Here is a 17292-nt window from a genome sequence, read left to right as displayed (position 1 = left end):
ATATACACATGCACAGTGAGCCGTTGTCTTGGGAATACATTTCATTTGCCACCGTGTCAGTCACTCTGGCCATTTGTGCATTTATACTATTTTTCTGTAACCTCTGCAGAGTGTGTGATTGTGTTTCTTTTCTGCTGACAGAAGCTGCTTTTGGGCTGGAGTTTGAGTGAATGTACGACGGCTGGCAGTGACAGATTCCTCTTACTGCAGCGTGTACACACACACACACACTTGCAGATGTCGTGTAACTGGATGTGACATGGATAACGGTCTCCATCGCTCCCACCTGCACACACACCAGTTTCAGCACTTTGGACATTCTGTGACACACACACACACACACACACACACACACACACACACACACACACACACACACACAGCGACATTAACGCTCTGCACACACACTGACAGCGCAAAAACGCTGCCTAACAGTCACACATACCCACTTTAACTACTCTGCGCTGTGTCAGCAGCTAGGCTCCCTTTCCTCCGATGGAGAGGGCAGGTCTTTCATCCACACAGCAACACACTCACACTCACACACACACACACAAAATGATGAGAAGTGGGCCGGGCAGCAGTCCACTGCTACTGAGACTGAACGTAAACACATGCAAAGCATTTTTTTGTCATCTGAATTATAGTTAGAAAGTGACAGCGCATACAGTCCCGACTCTGAATACCAATATGAGTTACACGTACAGCCATACTCTCACTCCTCTCTCCTTCTCACCTGCACAAATGCACACAAACACATTCCAGGCATGTCCTTGTATACAAGATATCAGCATCATGAATTGTTGGTAGGAATGGGACATATAAATGTTTCCTTACCAGCAGGGGAAGAGTTTCCTTTAGAGAAGCGTTCATCTTTGTATAAGACCTCAGTAATCTGGAAACACAAATTGATCACACATAGAAATTACAGTACGTCATATGCAGCAAGTGGAAGAATGTACATGGCATAACCAAATAATGACAGGCATGGGCCATGTTTTAACAATGTAGATTCTATCTCCAAAAGTTGATTCTGTTCATCTGGACATAGCGTTTTCTGGGAGAAACGTTTCGTCACTCATCCAAGTGACTTCTTCAGTCTCAGCTGACTGCAGGTTTCCCCAATCTTATAAACAGTACAGTAAAAATGTAGATTTTACTGAATGTGACTTTCTGTCAGAAAAGCAAATTAAATATCAAACCCTTATTTTACAACCCTCCTAAATGCAACTCATCTTAACTTACAAGAAAAAAGCCAATCAGAGGCAGACAGAAATTCATCTCATGTCTCATTAAACTTGTGTCAAGTTTAAAAAATGCTTCTTTTTATTTGCACTTGTTTGTTCTAACATAGCCGCTGATAAACTCCTTCTAAACCTCTCTGTTGTACTTCTATATCACTCTTTGCAGCCCGCGTGGGCATGTTGACCTCTTACCTTCACCATGCTCTCCACATCAGCAGACCTGCAGGGGGCAGTAGAGGACAAGACATGAGTACCCAGGGCAGGTCAACAAGACTCCAACTTCACAGAGTTGCTGTGCAGTTTGGTCATAAGCAAGCATAGGCTATACTTTAAATATAAAAGGACATCTTTATGCGTCACCAGCTTACTTTCCCTTAATATCTTTGTGTTAATATATAACTGTTTTAAGCTAGTAGTTAACAGCCTCCCTTTAACGCCACACTAAAAAAAAGTATTAGGTAAAAACACTATATAATATTTAAAGCAGCAAAAATACATTTTCATACCTTTAAAGAAAAACACAAATTCTGTACATTTTGCTACATTTTCCCCCCAAAGTGAGGAAAATCCAGTTCTTCAGGAACTACAATGATACATCTTCGCTCAAAGACGTTTTGCATTAAGGACTTACTCAATAAATGACGTAACTTTTATTCTAACAACACACATGATATGACATTTGAAATCAAGTAATCGTAACACAGACAGTGTCATGTTCCCGTAGCTTCTGAATTGACAGTGTGGCACAACACACCGAGAAAGAGCGACAGATTTTGTAATTTGACATTCTCAACCTCGCTGTACATGAGAGGAGAGATGGCAGTATAAAAGCCTGGAAAAACCACAAAAGACACAGTGAAACAAAGTCACACACATGCACACAGGCTAAATGATGACAATGTGTGACATTTCTGGCGTTGTCAGCTAGTTGGCGGAAAGGAGGAGAAAGTGGGTGATGAGAGGAGGGAAGAAGAGGTCTTTAATGATTAAATTATCCCCTGACCTTGTCTTTGACAGGAGCAGGTCTTACACAGCGATGACACGGCGTTCGCAAACACACACACATGCACACACAGACGCACACGGTCCCCAAGTGACAAGCCCAATTATGACCCTGTCAGCCAACCTAACTATCAGAACGGTGAGAGAGTGTGTGTGTGTGTGTGTGTGTGTGTGTGTGTGTGTGTGTGTACATGTGTGTGCAATGAGAGAAAAGCAAATAAAAAAAGCTCTGGAGATAAAATAAAAACAAACGTGGATACTGCGAGTTAAAATGGAAACGACACATATGTAGAGAAACATTTCGATTTAAAGTTTGTCTTATTATTTTTACTACATTTTTATTATAAAGCTTCTGAATAAATTTTTAGCTTTAAAAAAAAAAAAAAAAAAGGCATTTTGCTATAATTCTAGTCCTTAAAGTAAAAACTATGCTGCCAAGCTCAAACTATGGCATTGTCTTGTTTTTTTAAATGATGGATTCCTGAGAATAATCAGCATAACTTTTTCCCTTTTGTTAGTTAGCATGCACTACAACAAAGAAACTACCAGCTGAATTATAAAGCTCAAATTTAAGCTCAACTGAGCGTATCCTGGCTTAGTGGAAGAAATAACTTTGGTCCCAGCAGACAAGTCAGCATTTTTCTCTTGACACACCTCCAGCCTCACTCAGGGGCTGGAGTGTTTTTGTGTGGGTGTGTAGTGCTAAACTGTAAATATTCATAAACATCCCTTCAAGAAAGCCTGTGGGTCAGTCTGCGTTTGTGTGTCTGTGTAGGGTGAGACAACCAGAGACCAGTATGGGGGTCTGGGTATGAGCGACAGTGTTGGGCATCTGCTAATTTACATATCTCCCACGGTGCTTTGAGGCAAGAGCTAAGGGATGACAAGCTCCATATGCATGAGGCATCCATGTATATCTTTTGTGTGTGTGCATGTGTCTGCATGCATGTGTGTGTGGTAGTGTTTTTCCCCGCAGCTGCTGAAGCACAGACACTGTAGATGGTGTGATCAGCTGCACATGTCATATTCATAGCATATGCTGCAGTGACCTCCACATAGCTACAGGCCTCCCTCAAACACCAGTGAGGAGTTTGGGGGCAAAATATGGAGAAATATGGAATATAAAATGATGGGGAACATGTGAACACATGAAGGGACGGCAGGCTAATAACTCACTTTTTGAAGCCCAGAATGAGGCTGCTGCGGAAAACACCGAGGTCCAGGGAGGGGAAGGAAGGATCCGACACTGGAAAGAGAAGACAAATCATGATTACAGGGAAAAAAAGCGACAAACCGATTCACATTCTGGAATCCTGCAATGAAGTTTAAGATTGGGATTGGTGGCCTTGCAATTCAACTAATCAATAATCTAACATGCAAGGCTTTCAGCACATTTTCAGCAAAGTTCAGGAGAAAGCTTAAATTCAAAGCTTTGTTTAAAGCTGTAATGTGATAGTTATTCCACCCTCACCAGTCTGCATAAAACCCTGCAAACAGGGAATGTGATTAGAAGTAATGCTATTCCAGTAATAAGCCAGAAGCTACAGTCCCAAACGCTGCCTAAAAGGCAGTGTCGAAGTGTAACACTGATGACACATTGCCTGTGTGAAGACTTCTACGTTCACCTGCCATTATTAACTGGAAGAAACACCACTATGCCAATCACATGGCAGTAACTCAATTAGGGCTGTGCGATATGACCAAAATCTCATATCCCGATATAAGAATTCTATCGTCCCGATAAGATATAAATCACAAAAATGTAGCATTTTCTGTAAATTTTGTGAATCTCGGGCAGCTCGTCTTACGGGAAGTGTTTCCAGCTGCGCGTCATGTAGCTGGAGTCGAGTGTTTTAACCAAAGCATGAAACTATACATTTTTAGACATAAGTTGTAAAGGCCGCCGTTTTCTTTGGTCTAAGGTTTATTTTTTAGCACCTGGCGGCTCTTTTTTAATTCTCATCCATAAATAATCTGCTCTTTCACGTGATTCAGTTTATTTTGAAAAATCTCAACAGGATCTTGAGCTTTATTGTGAAAGGTTTATGTGGAACATAAACAAGCGGACATGCGATGGTGTTACGTCGTTGTTGCTAACCACAACGCATAAAAACAGGCGCTTGTCCGTCCATAGTGTGGTTATATGAAATATAAGGGAAAGAGAAAACTTTAAGAAATTAATATAGCCACTACAGTGACCATCAAAACGATGAAAAAAATACTGCCGTAAACAGTTTATTTTGCGACACCACGAAACAAACGATAGCGTAAAATGAAATGATAGACGTTTTTATATTGTCATCCGATATATATCGTTATATCGAACAGCCCTAAACTCAATGCATTTAAGCATGTGGACATGGTCTTGGTTTCTGCTTCCACATTCGAGAAAAGTATCTAACTATTCTGCCAAGACAATTTTTTTGCACACAAAAAGGCAACACATAACGTTGGCAGCAGATAAGACCCAGCACCATTTCTAGGAAGATATGTGAGGGTTAAAGAATCTGTAAAACTTTCTTCACATGAGGCCAAAAAAAGGAAAAAGGAAAATAAATTCACTAGGGAGTACAAATGAAAGAAACGCAACAGCTGCCTGTGAAAATGAGTGGTGGATGCTAGAGACTAAAAACAGAAGAAAGGGAAAACAGGAAGAGTCATCCATTATTTAGCGGCCATCTCTATCCCATTCCTCTGCCAGTTGAGGCGCCTCTCGTTCTCGCTTCTTACATATTCACACAAACTAATCTCTTAAAAGGCCTGATGAGCACCGAGAAGCAAGTGGGCAAATGTGTGTGTGTGTGTGTGTGTTAATGCTGGGCCAATTAGCCTGCAGGCAAAGTGCAAAAAATGCTGCAGAGATTCTTTAGACTGAATAAGAGAGTGTGTACTTACACAGAGTGTAGAGTTTGGCCAGGTCGGTCACAGCCACCAAGCGCATCTCTGAGCATAAAAAGCCCTCCGACTCCACAGAGATGCCTGCATCCTGAAGACCAAAACAACAAAAAAAAATCCCAGACAACTTTAAATCAGAATAAACATAAATGAAAACTGGTCACATGAAAAAAACCAAACAAACCAACAAACAAGAACCCTCACACAGATTTATGGATTACCTTGAGGGCTTGTCGAGCTGCATCAATGCTGGGGAACACAGGGAGGATGTAGTTGGATAAAGTCTCGACATCAGGGGAAACATCGAGAGCCTGCATGCCTTTCATCACCTCTACAACACCTACAACACACAAGTAATAGGTAAGAAAAATCTGCCTTTCTTCCCCCCAGATGGATGCATTTATGTTGTGTAGTGAAAGAAGCAACTAAGAGTTGTTGTTTTTTTTTAATGAAACAACAGAATAAAAAGACAAAAATAGATCAATGCTTCTATCAGAGGTTCCTTTGAATTCTGAAGGTACTCAGTTAAATATTGTTTGAAAATCACTCATTCCTAGAATCTAGGATGCTACTGTCAAACAGGTACCCTTAAACCAGAATATATTCAGTTTAAAAATCAGAAGAAAAGTCTCAAACACACAAATATAAAAGCAAAGTTGTTATTTGCACCGTTATAAATGATAATCTTAATTTTTTTTTTTAAACCAGCTTTTCTATCATTCAGATTCTAATGACAAATGCATCATAGAATATGAAAGGCCTTGAAGTTAATGTGACTGAAAGGGTGAAATTAAGAACTTTTATACATGCTTTCCTTTTCTCATATTTGTGCACAGGTCTGACGAAAAACTATTAAATCCACTCTTCTTTTCAGCAACAAAGTGCAAATGGCTCTTTCGCGATCTACCTCAGACGAGTGAGTGCGTGTGCATAAACATGCAGTTGCCCTGAAGTGGACTCTTGCACCCTCACCCTGTTCTCCAGCAGAAACTGGAGGTCCTGCTCCAGGGAAAGAGGCCAAAAACAGTCACATACATATGGAACAGCCATTCGCATGTTTAACATGCCTTCAAGCATCTTCATGTTTGTGTGTGCACATATGCAAGCAGCTTTGGAGCACTTTGCATATTTCTGGGAGCATGGCCACAAAGGAAATGGGCCTAAATGTGTGCGTGTTTGCTCTTATTAAGTGTTACAATTTGGTGCAAGGACAGAAATAATCCATCTATGGTACTATACATGCTATGCATAAGCACATCAAGGGCTTATACACCTGGCTCCCAAGCGGACTTCTGAAAACTATCCTAAAGTGCTTCCTTGAGTTGACATACCTTAAGATGCTGTGTGTATTTAAGCTGCACTCAGGTACTAAAACAAACACACACACATATCTGTGTTTCTGCATCCTAATGGGACGTATGTTCACCTGGCAGCCTCTTTTCAGCTGAATAAAAGATGAGTCCTGGGCTTTTATATGCCATTAAAACCTGCCGCTGGGGTGCATTATCCCAGGTAGGGCTACCTGAACCACTCCATCCATCCACCCTTCTCCGCCCTCCATTTCACTCATTCATCGTCCCCTCTCACTATCCATCTACCTGCTTTCAAGTTAAAGTAAACAGACGATCTTCTCAATGGAGGATCCATCCACTCTGCTGCCCATCCCTCCATTCTTACCCCCTAATCGCTTTCATCCAACTCTTTTTTTATGAAAGAAAACAGGGAGCACCTTCTGTCCTCCTGAATAATCCATAATCAATTTCACAGAGAGCAAAAGGAGCTGAAAACAAGTGAATGGATAGCTGGAAGTATATAAATGGACAGGTTCTCTCACGCTTTTCAGCTTCCACACATGAGCTTTCATGACCGTCAGCACTTTTCTTTGGTCAGTTGAGCAGGTTTGTGTGCTTTCATCCCCACAATCAACTAACCAAAAGCTTTAATTCCTCTGAACTCCAGGTTGTTTCTTATTTGGTTTGATTTAAAGGCTTGAATTGAGTTAACTAAGAAGCAAGCCTATGAATAATACTAGTTATTAAAAATTTCTTTCTTTCTTTGTTTTTTAAAAAAGGGGGTTACGCAAGCAATACTGTGCAAAAGTCTTAATTTCTTTACATTTTACTTCCAGGGAGCCAGACTTTCTTAGAATTTTTAAAGTGGTCTTAAGAAATAGTTCTCCAAGCTCTCTGAAGATCTTTTAAAAGTTTTCGTTGAAACATTGGCTGCTTTCTCACTCCTTTTCACTGTAAAGCCACTTTAAACTGAACTAAGAATCACTCAATGACAGCTCTTTCAAGGGATGAACTAGTGTTGTGCCTACACATCACCAATAACTTGGTAAAGAATGGATTTTAAAACCATATCTTTAGGAATTTTTTTTTTTTTGCACCAATAAAGTGATTCCCGAAGAGCTATTAGCGAAGAACTAGACAAGGTGTGCAGTGTGTACTTTAAAAACAATTGAGGAAACTGGGAGTGGAAGTGGAAGACAAATGCAATGGGAGGTTCAAATCATCATCAGTAGGTACATCTATAAACCAAGATGGAGGCTCTGTGATGGTTTGGGGCTGAATTTTGGTGTTGGTGTTGGAGATCTTGTCGAAATCTGATGGATAGATTTTGATCCACAATCCAATACTATCTATTAAAATATTGACTTTCAAGCTTCTTAGAATTGTACAGACTGTTTTTGCCTTCCATGCACGTTTTACTATATCCCTAGCAAAATGTAAAGAAAAGAGGGGTGCACAGTACTATATCTAAGTAACGTCAATATAGTAAATACAGAACCAGTGCCTTTGTCTCATCTGTCAAAACTGTTAACTACGAATAAATTAGTAAAACAGTTAAGCTACAACGCTAAACAAGGCCTGATAATATGTAGTGTCATTTATACCACTCTCTCTTTTGTCTTTTCACTCCAGAATACATAATAATGTGAAAGCCTCTTTCTTCTTTCCTCCCTGTCTGAACAATTTAAAGACAGATTTGGCACAGAGGACAACTGAGAAGAGGGGAGACCTCTCTAGGTTGGTCAGCATTAAGACTGACATACCATCCAGGCAAGAAGTATCAAAGTAGTGAGTTAAGCATGGCAGTGGTCACAAGATATCATCATCAGATTCATGTCTTCAGGTTAACTGTCACAGACGAGAAGTGAGGATGGAGAAGAGAGAGGAGGAGAGGAGTGGAGTGAACTGGTCGCTGTCATCTCCTCTTGTCCTTGGACATGAGTACCTGTCACTTCCCCCTTTGCTCTCTCCCCCCCTAACACCATCTGTCTCTCCGTGTCCATGACTCTCTAAAGGTAGACATTGTTGCTGCAAGGCAAAGGCAGGTTATGTTTAAAAACATAAGAAAAAGTCTATTTTGTGAGACATCTAGAGCTGCAATTTCACCCTTCCTTTTCTTTCTTTTAATCAAGATGATACTTGGCTCTCACACCACATTTTAAATCAGAATTAAGTTCAGGGTCAGGCTGTGAATGTGCTAACTATCTGACAGAAAAGTCTGCTTCCCACAGAGGATGTAAACAAAATCAGGTAAGGGGCAAAAGCAGAGAAGGGAGCCTTTACCTCATCACCCCGACTCTCAAACAAACAAGGCCAGAAACACCACCTCTTCCTCTACAGTTTCCCCTCCGCTCCCTTTTCTTGCTCCTCCATGTCAGATGTGATAAGAGTGCTTTGCGTTGCGAGGACTGACAAGCATCGACTAGCTGCAGGCAGGTGGCATATATGGCCAAACATATGCTTTCTCCAAACCCGCCAAATCCACACCTAATCAGAATGTTCTCCCCCATCCCCCGCCACTGCCCGCCTTCAATTCCACAGCTCCGGCCTCTCTGCCTGCTAGTGACACCTGTGGACAAAAAGTGACACGGCGCTTAATATTTCATAGGCCGTGCACAGTGGGGCGCGTAATCCAAAGTGAATTCCCTCAGAGCCCTTACATTTACATGAAATCAAGTCACTCTGCATCAGTCACATCACCTGCACTGGTCTTCAAAAGCCCGCCCTCTCCACTTCCAACTTTCAATACACACACACACACACACACACCTCCAACAACAGCAGGAGAGAGAAAGGGGGGAAAGAAAAGAGAAGTTGCATCATTCATGAGCGTTGAGGCCAACACCATCACAAACATGCGAGTGTGTGAGTGAGAGTGAAGTTTCTCCGTTTTCCTTCCTTCCGTTCTTCCTCCTTTCTCCTTCTGTGATACCTAAATGGATGCTGTCCGATGTGTCTGTGTGGCTTCGAGACTGTGCGGTCAGAGAATTTAAGCTGGAGTAAGTGTCTGTGTGTGTGGTTGTGCATGTTTAAACTCCTGTCTAGTCCACTTGTTCATGCTGTCAAGCTAGCCGCCGAGACATCTCACCATTCAAACTGCGAATCTGTCTCGACCACACGGAGAAGCCAATCTGCAGCATCGCCACACCGGCGTAACCGGTTTCTACTCCCTGCCAGTTCAAATGCTGTCAATTGGCTGACAGTTGAAAAATACATCATTTATTAATCGCTCTAAAAAAAAAACAAAGAGAGACCCAGGGTTCAGCATAAATAAAGCACTTAAAAACCGAGCGGCTACTGAACACATTTGACAGAGCACATTCACTAATGAGTTATGAATTTTGACAAGTCGCCAGATGCCAGCTATCTGTCAGTGAGACGATTTCCCCCACAAGCCCATAGCTGACAAAGACAAGAGAAAGAAACTAATTATTTTCCTTCAAACGAGACAGAAATTGGGGACAGAAATATTCCCATAAAATGCATCTGCTGAGCCATTAAACTATATTAAGAGGCTAAAACCCCAAAAAGTTTTCAACCGAGTGTCAGACAAGAGTCCAGTAAAAGTAACGTGCCCAGTGAAAGAAGGGGGGGGAAAAAGGGGGGCTGTGCCACATTTAACACAAATCACACATAGTACCTGTCAAAAGCTCCAGGTGAGTAAAGTTTAAAAGTTAAAAATGAAATTATTTGTCAAGTTTGTTCTGACATGAAAGAAACAGCTTTTTTTTAAAAAGCTGCTCTTGTAAATATTCTGGCAGCCGTCACATTTTCTGTGTAATATCACGCATTAGCTCATTGTTGTCCAAGAGTACAAAATAATATGCTATGAAATATACTTTTTTTTACCTACCCTGCTCATTATTGTCCAGAATACTTTGCAGAAATAAATTACATTAATTGATGTAATGGCTCCATTTATGTGTTAATTTCATACAACCAGTTACTGCTACTGCTTTTTTTGCTCAGGAGGAAAAAAAAAGTCCCCATTTGATTATTATCCTGGAAAGAAATAAAGCAAAGATTACTCTCACAATCTAAATGTAGCCCCGTGCCCCCACAAGGCATCGGCATAGCACTTCAGTGGAAAAGGAGTACTGCAGGGAATCGGAAAAACATCTGGACTGAAAAACAAGTTGACTTAGACAAATGATTGGAGGAAACGACTGAAGCAAAACGACCTCTGACCCCTCAATGCATCCGAGAGGTCTGTGCATCCATCTATGTGGGTCTGTATGAGCAGGAGGGAGATGCAGAAGTCCAACCATTCAGACTGCTTCTGCACAGTTGATGTAGTGTTCGCTTTTATATGTACGGTGTCTTTTTGCAACACTGCTAGAAGCACATACCAAAGATTATTTCAAAGACTTACACAACAGGTCTAAAAGTGTTTAGAGTTCCAGAAACCCGATAAAAACCAAAACGTTAATGACGTAGTAGCTTTTCTAGTTATTTCCTGTAAAAAAAGGCCAAAAGACCCATTAGGTGACCAATGTGTGCAAGTTTGATTAAATTATGAGCAATGCTGAAGGAAAAGTAGCAATTCTTGTGATGTGCAGACAGAAGCTTCGCCATGGCATAAGCTCATCGGTCCTTCAGCCAGATGAGCTAAAAATACAATGTTCATTTGCCTCTGCACTTTCTGAAAGTCAACATTTCTTTAGGATCCGGAACAAATGCAAAGTGTGTACATCTTCTAAAATTTGCTATCTATTCCAAGAACTCTCTAGAGAGACCCGTGTGGATTTGTGAGTAGGTGTTTCTGTGTGCGTTTGTCTCGTCTTCGCCTGCTCTGACTCTGTCATGCAAGGATCAGACCTCTTCGCCCTTCACTGCCCCAGCCAAGTGAAACCTGTCCCAGTTGGACCACTCTGTGAGTCATTAATATTTAAGGGAAACTCTTTTAAAAGCTCTTTCTGGTACAGAGGAAGTCATAATCCCCTCTGCACCACAGAAAAAAAAAAAGAAAAACATGTTCAAAAACTGCTAATATGACATTCACCAAAAACCTATTTCCTATTACGTGTATTAAAAACAGCTGGTAGGTCAGTTTTTCCTTCTGTCACAAGGCTGTATAACACCTGTTAGGTTCTCATACACACAAGATTGCTCGCATCAGGTAAAGCGGCTTGTTTAGCTACAAGATCTAATGGTTTCTATCAAGTTATTGGCTTCCAAGTGATGGCACAGATTACAAGCACATGAGCAATAACTCATAAAAAAACATAACATTAACACATGAAGACATGTTTAGCTTCTACAGCAATTAATCAGGATGTAAAATAAAGTCAAATGGACCTCATCAATATGACAATGTTGCAAAATCAAAGTTGTATGAGTATCTTAGGGAGGGGCAACATTTTAGCTGGTCTTGACTTTCCAAAAAGTCTTTAAAATGGTAAATGGCCTGTATTTTGGCCTTACTAGTCCCTAAGGACCCCAAAGCGCTTAACATATCCAGTCATCCACCCATTCACACACTGGTGATGGCAAGCTACATTGTAGCCACAGCCACCCTGGGGCGCACTGACAGAGGCGAGGCTGCCGGACACTGGCGCCACCGGGCCCTCTGACCACCACCAGTAGGCAACGGGTGAAGTGTCTTGCCCAAGGACACAATGACCGAGACTGTCCAAGCCGGGGCTCGAACCGGCAACCTTCCGATTACAAGGCGAACTCCCAACTCTTGAGCCACGATCGCCACAAAGGGCTGTTTTAGTGGGTACGACTTGATCCTGAGGTTATGGTCTGAATCAGGCTTAATCATCACAAAGGTAGTAGTAAAAGTAAGTGTGTGTGTGTGTGTGTGTGTGTGTGTGTGTGTGTGTACCAGCTATGTTCTTGTCTTTGACGTGCTGAGTGAGAAGGGGCCAGAAGAAGTGAGGTCTTACGGGCAACTTCTCCTCCTTAAATAATTTCATCAGCTCTAAAGAAGTACCTGCAAATACAGATAAAAAAGTTAATTAATAACTTGATATATTACTGGATATAACTGGCAAACTTTTATGTTTTGCTTACAATTGACCACATGCAAGTAAATTGGCGAGTGTGCATGCATCAGTAGCAAATAAATATATCTGTGAGTAAGCAGATGCATGTAAGTGAAAGCATGTGCCGTACCAGTTTTCTTGGCCTCCAGGGCGCAGGACAGAGTGAAGCTGAGTGGTGATGTGTGCATATTTGACTCTTGGAGCTCTTTGCAGAAGCAGATGATCTTCTCCAGAGACTGGAGTCCACATATAGGAAACAAAAATGTAATTTATATTGTTATTAACGTTACAAACCCTGCATCCAGTTTGAAAATCAATGCCAGCTAACAGTCAACTGCTAAAGAGAACTGACCAGGGATATCAAACCAACTTTACATTGGCAGCCATAAACAGCCGAGTTTGATGTCAAGTGAATTTTAGGAATTTTTCTGTCATTTAATTGAATATCTATTACTTAAGTACTTTGGTGTAGTATGAATGCGCAGGGAGAAAGTCTTTATTATATCAGCCATATGTTTGACACCCCTCCTCTAAAATATGGTCTGATCCTGTGTCTTTGTCTCTTAAAGAAACCAGGGCCTGAGTACCGTATCCATGTTGATGCAATGTCGGAGGAAGAAGTTGCCCAGGTTGGCAGAGTCACTTGAGTTATCAGACTGCAGAGTGGGAAACGTCTTCAAGATGTGAAAAGCTGTGTCCTCCTGTCCCTGAGTTATCAGGCTCAGACACAAGTTCATGGCATCTGCAAGAACAACAACAACACACACAATTTGTATAACAGCTCCCAATTTCTTTAAATCGAGACTTTGACTAAATTGTATTTCTTTTTATGATTTTACTTTCATAAAACTAAAGTGAGTGCTGTAAAACACGTCACATTAATGTGTACCTGGAACGTAACCCCTCTCATGCCTCAAGCGCTCGACCATCTCTGGGATGTGCTGCTGGTGTTTGGACTTGGCCAGCGTGAAGATGACCTGCATGATGTCCCGGTCCATCAGACTGCAGTCTGCACTCTCTGCCGCCTCCAGAGTCTGAAAGAAAGCAAATTAATAAGGAAGAGAGGAGGGGTATAAAACTGAGTAAGCAACCTTGAAAATCTAAAATTCTTCTGATAACTTTTATAAAATTTTGTCTGAAAATCAAAAGTTATATATATCAATTATTTGGCAACCTGACATGTCTGACTTTAAACAGCATTATTACTAGACAGATGAATTATTTATTTTAGACAAAATTACATTTATTATACAGTTAGCAATATAATTATTAGCCAAACCCATTTTTCATATGTTTGTGCCCCCTAGGGGGACATGTTTGTTTTTAACAGATTAATTCCCTGTGCTAGCCGCTCAGATGTAATGGACAATTTAAATCAACATTCCATTTAACAAACTTTATCAGGCTTGGTCTAAGATGACACGTGCTAATATCTGAAAAGTACGGTGGCCTTGAGAGGCCAAACGGACTGCAACTTAAGAAAACACCAGCAATACGAAAAACGCTGCAAAAGGACACAAAACAACGGAAATAGGAAAAAACACAAGGCAAGTGTTTCTGGGGAGAAAATTACCCGATGGAACAGTTGCAGGAACCCAAAACATGCTAGGTGTGTTTTATCATGATTCATACAATACTGATGACAGGTTTTTAGGCTAATAGTTGGGCTAACACACTTACCTCTCATCTTTTCTTTGCTCACAAAACCGATAGATCCTCCACTTCTTTTAAGTGTCTCCCAGCGCAATTCTTAGCATATTTTGGTTCCTGCAAATGGTCCATCGGGTTATTGTCTCCCCAGAAACACTTTCCTTGTGCTTTTGGAAATCTGTTTCTCCTATTTCTGTTTTGTTTTTTCCTATTTATGTTGTCGTTTTTCCTATTTCCGTTGTGTTTTGTGTGCTTTTGCAGCCTTTTTCTTATTGCTGGTGTTTTCTTAAGTTGCAGTCCGTTTGGCCTCTCAGGGCCACCGTAGAAAAGACTCAAAACAGAAGATTTTTGAACTTTTTGTTGGTAAAATCCCTTCCTCAACTTACTCACGATATACAACATGGGCAAAAATGCAGTGAGACAGAAAAAAATCATCACATGTGGTTTGCAAATACAATTATATGTTATATTTTTAATTACAATGCCAGTGACACAGTAGCTCATCCAGCTCACAATTCAAAGGTTACTGTAATGTGTGAAGTACATAAATAAAGCAAGAGTATCAACAGACCATGATCAACCATTAAATAATCCTTATCTGTAAATTAAATTAATGTTGGACCAGAACTGTAGTTGGAGTACTGACTCTTTTGAGTTTTGGATGGACTGTTGGAGACCTCGCATCACACAAGCTCAGCATACCTTCACCAGATAAGCTAAAAAAGTGGCAAGCAGTTCAAAAGCTGCACCCTTAAATACACCTACACCTTCAACCCTTAGGTGGCACTACACACAATTAATGCACACACCTTTTTCATGTTTTCCAGATCGCCCTTCTCAGCATACGCGTTCAACAGTGACACGTAAGTGTCGGGACCCGGTTCAATTCCTGCTCCATGCATCACAGACAAGATGTTCTTAGCACTCTCGATGTCACTGTCGAGTAATAAAGATTACAGCTTATTTAAATCCAAATTCCTTCAATTATAGCATTTGTTATGTGATATTAAATTCATCCATCCATCCAGTCGCTTCCGCTTATCCTTTTCAGGGTCGCGGGGGGCGCTGGAGCCAATCCCAGCTGTCATAGCGCGAGAGGTGGGGTACACCCTGGACAGGTCGCCGGTCTGTCGCAGGGCTAACACACAAGGACAGACAACCATTCATACTCACATTCACACCTAGTGGCAATTTGGATTATCCAATTAACCTATCCCCACAAACTGCATGTCTTTGGACGGTGGGAGGAAGCCGGAGTACCCGGAGGGAACCCACGCAGACACGGGGAGAACATGCAAACTCCACACAGAAAGACCCCGGCCCCACATATTGATATTAAATTCAATATGTTAAAAAAAATAGATAAATAAAAAAGTACTGACACTTACCCTGCACGAGCATGACCTGTCACCAACGAACTGAACACAGCTTCAGTGATGGGCAAGTCTTTATTCTTCATGAAACCCAATATGGTGCTGAGAAAGCCGAAAAGCATTACATCAACATTAAAATGAGAAGAAAAAAAAGCACGCAACACAACAAGTAATCTAACAGTAAACCCATGAGAAGCACGGTAAACCAAAATACCCAGACACAGAAAAGGCTGCTGAGCTGAATGACAAGTATTTAAAAGAATAAATAAACAAAAACCACCACACAGAAAAATTTATAATGATTAGCCCTCCTGATCACGATATAACAAGAGGGCTGACCATGGAAAGCCTTGGCTGTCCCTCCCTCAGCCTGGCTCTGCCAGAATTTCTTCCTGTTAAAAGTTACTTTTTAACTTCCTACTGTCGCTAAGTGCTTGCTCATAGTGGGCAATCTGATTGTTGGGGAGGATGTATTTTATTATTGTAGGGTCATACCAGGGACTACAGATGACAAAAGTCATATTTACATGATGAATATAAATGCTCATGTTAATTAATATGCACTGTTCCTTTAAAAAAAAAAACAATAGTGAATGAGTCATTCACTCAGGAAATACACTGAAATTTGTGAGGAGGAGAGTTCGCCTGGCAAGATCAGTGCTCACAAGTCACACTGCAGTCAGTAGAAATAGAGACAATCTCATCAGTAGTACTGGGTTCAATGAAAACATTTCACATGGTGTTATATGGATGTGGACTTTTAGGAGTAACCAAAATAGTTTCTTTAAAGACACCTACTCCATTCACCTGAATTGTGAAACTGTTAGTTCAGCAAAAGTACCCACAGTGGACAGGTTACTATTAAGAAAAGAACATTTACCCACCTGGCTCCTTCAATATCTCCATTTTGGCAGTAGGCTGCGATGAGCCTCTGGTAGGTAACCTATGCATAAAATAAAACAAATTAAAACAGCTAGAATTAACAAAATGAAATACTCTCTTCATGTAGCTGAACACAAATCTAACTATGCATTTCTTGACATTACAGCACTCTGCACTGCACTACTTACTCTGTTGGGCTGGATATTAGCCGCTTCCATTTTGGCCAGGAAGTCAGTGGGGGAGAATTTGAACTCATTCTGAAGGTAAACCTTCAGCAAAGCATTGTAGTGGCTCACATCATACTGTGCACCTAGCGAAGACAATGTGCAGCCAGGGTAATTAAACATATACAAAACACTCACTACACAACTAGGATTTTGTAGTGCACATCTCTTGTGTGTGCAAGACTGTACTTAGCGCAGCCCCTTACCCAACTCCTTCAGTTTCTCCCACACACGGTGTGCCAGCTCAGTGCGTTCTTCCAGAGGCACCTCAGGCAGCAGGGACCCACAGCTACGGAGCAGCAACAGGGCCTGGTTACCACTGGGATAGCCTGCAGATAGCAGAGGTGGATGAGGAAGGAGAGAGAAAGCAAAACATTTCATTACTGTCTCTCAAAGAGTTCAAATGGCCATTAGCAGGCATCCGTTATTAAAGGTCCCTCTGTGGTTGCTCATCCTCTTGCCTACCTGCCCTGCAGATATCATGGAAGATGCGCTGAAGCAGGGTCTTGGTAATACGACCGGTCCTCCTCACAGAACTGTCCAGCCTGGTCAGGGCCCAGTCAAACTGCTGCGCTTGCTTGGAGCGCACTGCAATGCTGGCTTCATCCTTTAGCTCGGTGGCCACAGAAAAACTACGCACACACCCCGCTGCATATGACCACACGCGACTGTGAAGATACAGGCCATAGGTATAAATGCAACAGCAGAAAAATAACTAACTCAGTTCTGCTGTGGATGCA

The 17292-nt window shown here is 41.4% G+C and overlaps 1 protein-coding gene across 1 annotated transcript in view; it reads right to left on the bottom strand.

Moving 5' to 3' along the window:
* The window catches only part of lrpprc (leucine-rich pentatricopeptide repeat containing), a 59841-nt gene that overhangs the window by 41597 nt on the left and 952 nt on the right, over nucleotides 1-17292 (bottom strand). Inside the window, exons 2-16 of the mRNA XM_086259046.1 lie at nucleotides 17018-17220; nucleotides 16759-16881; nucleotides 16517-16638; nucleotides 16331-16389; nucleotides 15462-15548; nucleotides 14883-15009; nucleotides 13313-13457; nucleotides 13011-13165; nucleotides 12554-12659; nucleotides 12264-12371; nucleotides 5363-5481; nucleotides 5142-5232; nucleotides 3423-3492; nucleotides 1437-1464; nucleotides 838-895 (exon numbers count right to left, since the gene is read on the bottom strand). Coding sequence (XP_086115172.1) covers nucleotides 838-895; nucleotides 1437-1464; nucleotides 3423-3492; nucleotides 5142-5232; nucleotides 5363-5481; nucleotides 12264-12371; nucleotides 12554-12659; nucleotides 13011-13165; nucleotides 13313-13457; nucleotides 14883-15009; nucleotides 15462-15548; nucleotides 16331-16389; nucleotides 16517-16638; nucleotides 16759-16881; nucleotides 17018-17220 — 1601 coding nt within the window. The remainder of the gene's footprint in view (nucleotides 1-837; nucleotides 896-1436; nucleotides 1465-3422; nucleotides 3493-5141; nucleotides 5233-5362; nucleotides 5482-12263; nucleotides 12372-12553; nucleotides 12660-13010; nucleotides 13166-13312; nucleotides 13458-14882; nucleotides 15010-15461; nucleotides 15549-16330; nucleotides 16390-16516; nucleotides 16639-16758; nucleotides 16882-17017; nucleotides 17221-17292) is intronic.

This window comes from Aulonocara sp. 'chitande type north' Nkhata Bay, linkage group LG13 (assembly GCF_057382095.1).
Source record: "Aulonocara sp. 'chitande type north' Nkhata Bay isolate Kocher_YH1m ecotype deep benthic linkage group LG13, A_spYH_male_GT1.1, whole genome shotgun sequence".
Lineage (NCBI taxonomy): Eukaryota > Metazoa > Chordata > Actinopteri > Cichliformes > Cichlidae > Aulonocara > Aulonocara sp. 'chitande type north' Nkhata Bay.
This window is presented reverse-complemented; position numbering and strand designations above follow the sequence as displayed.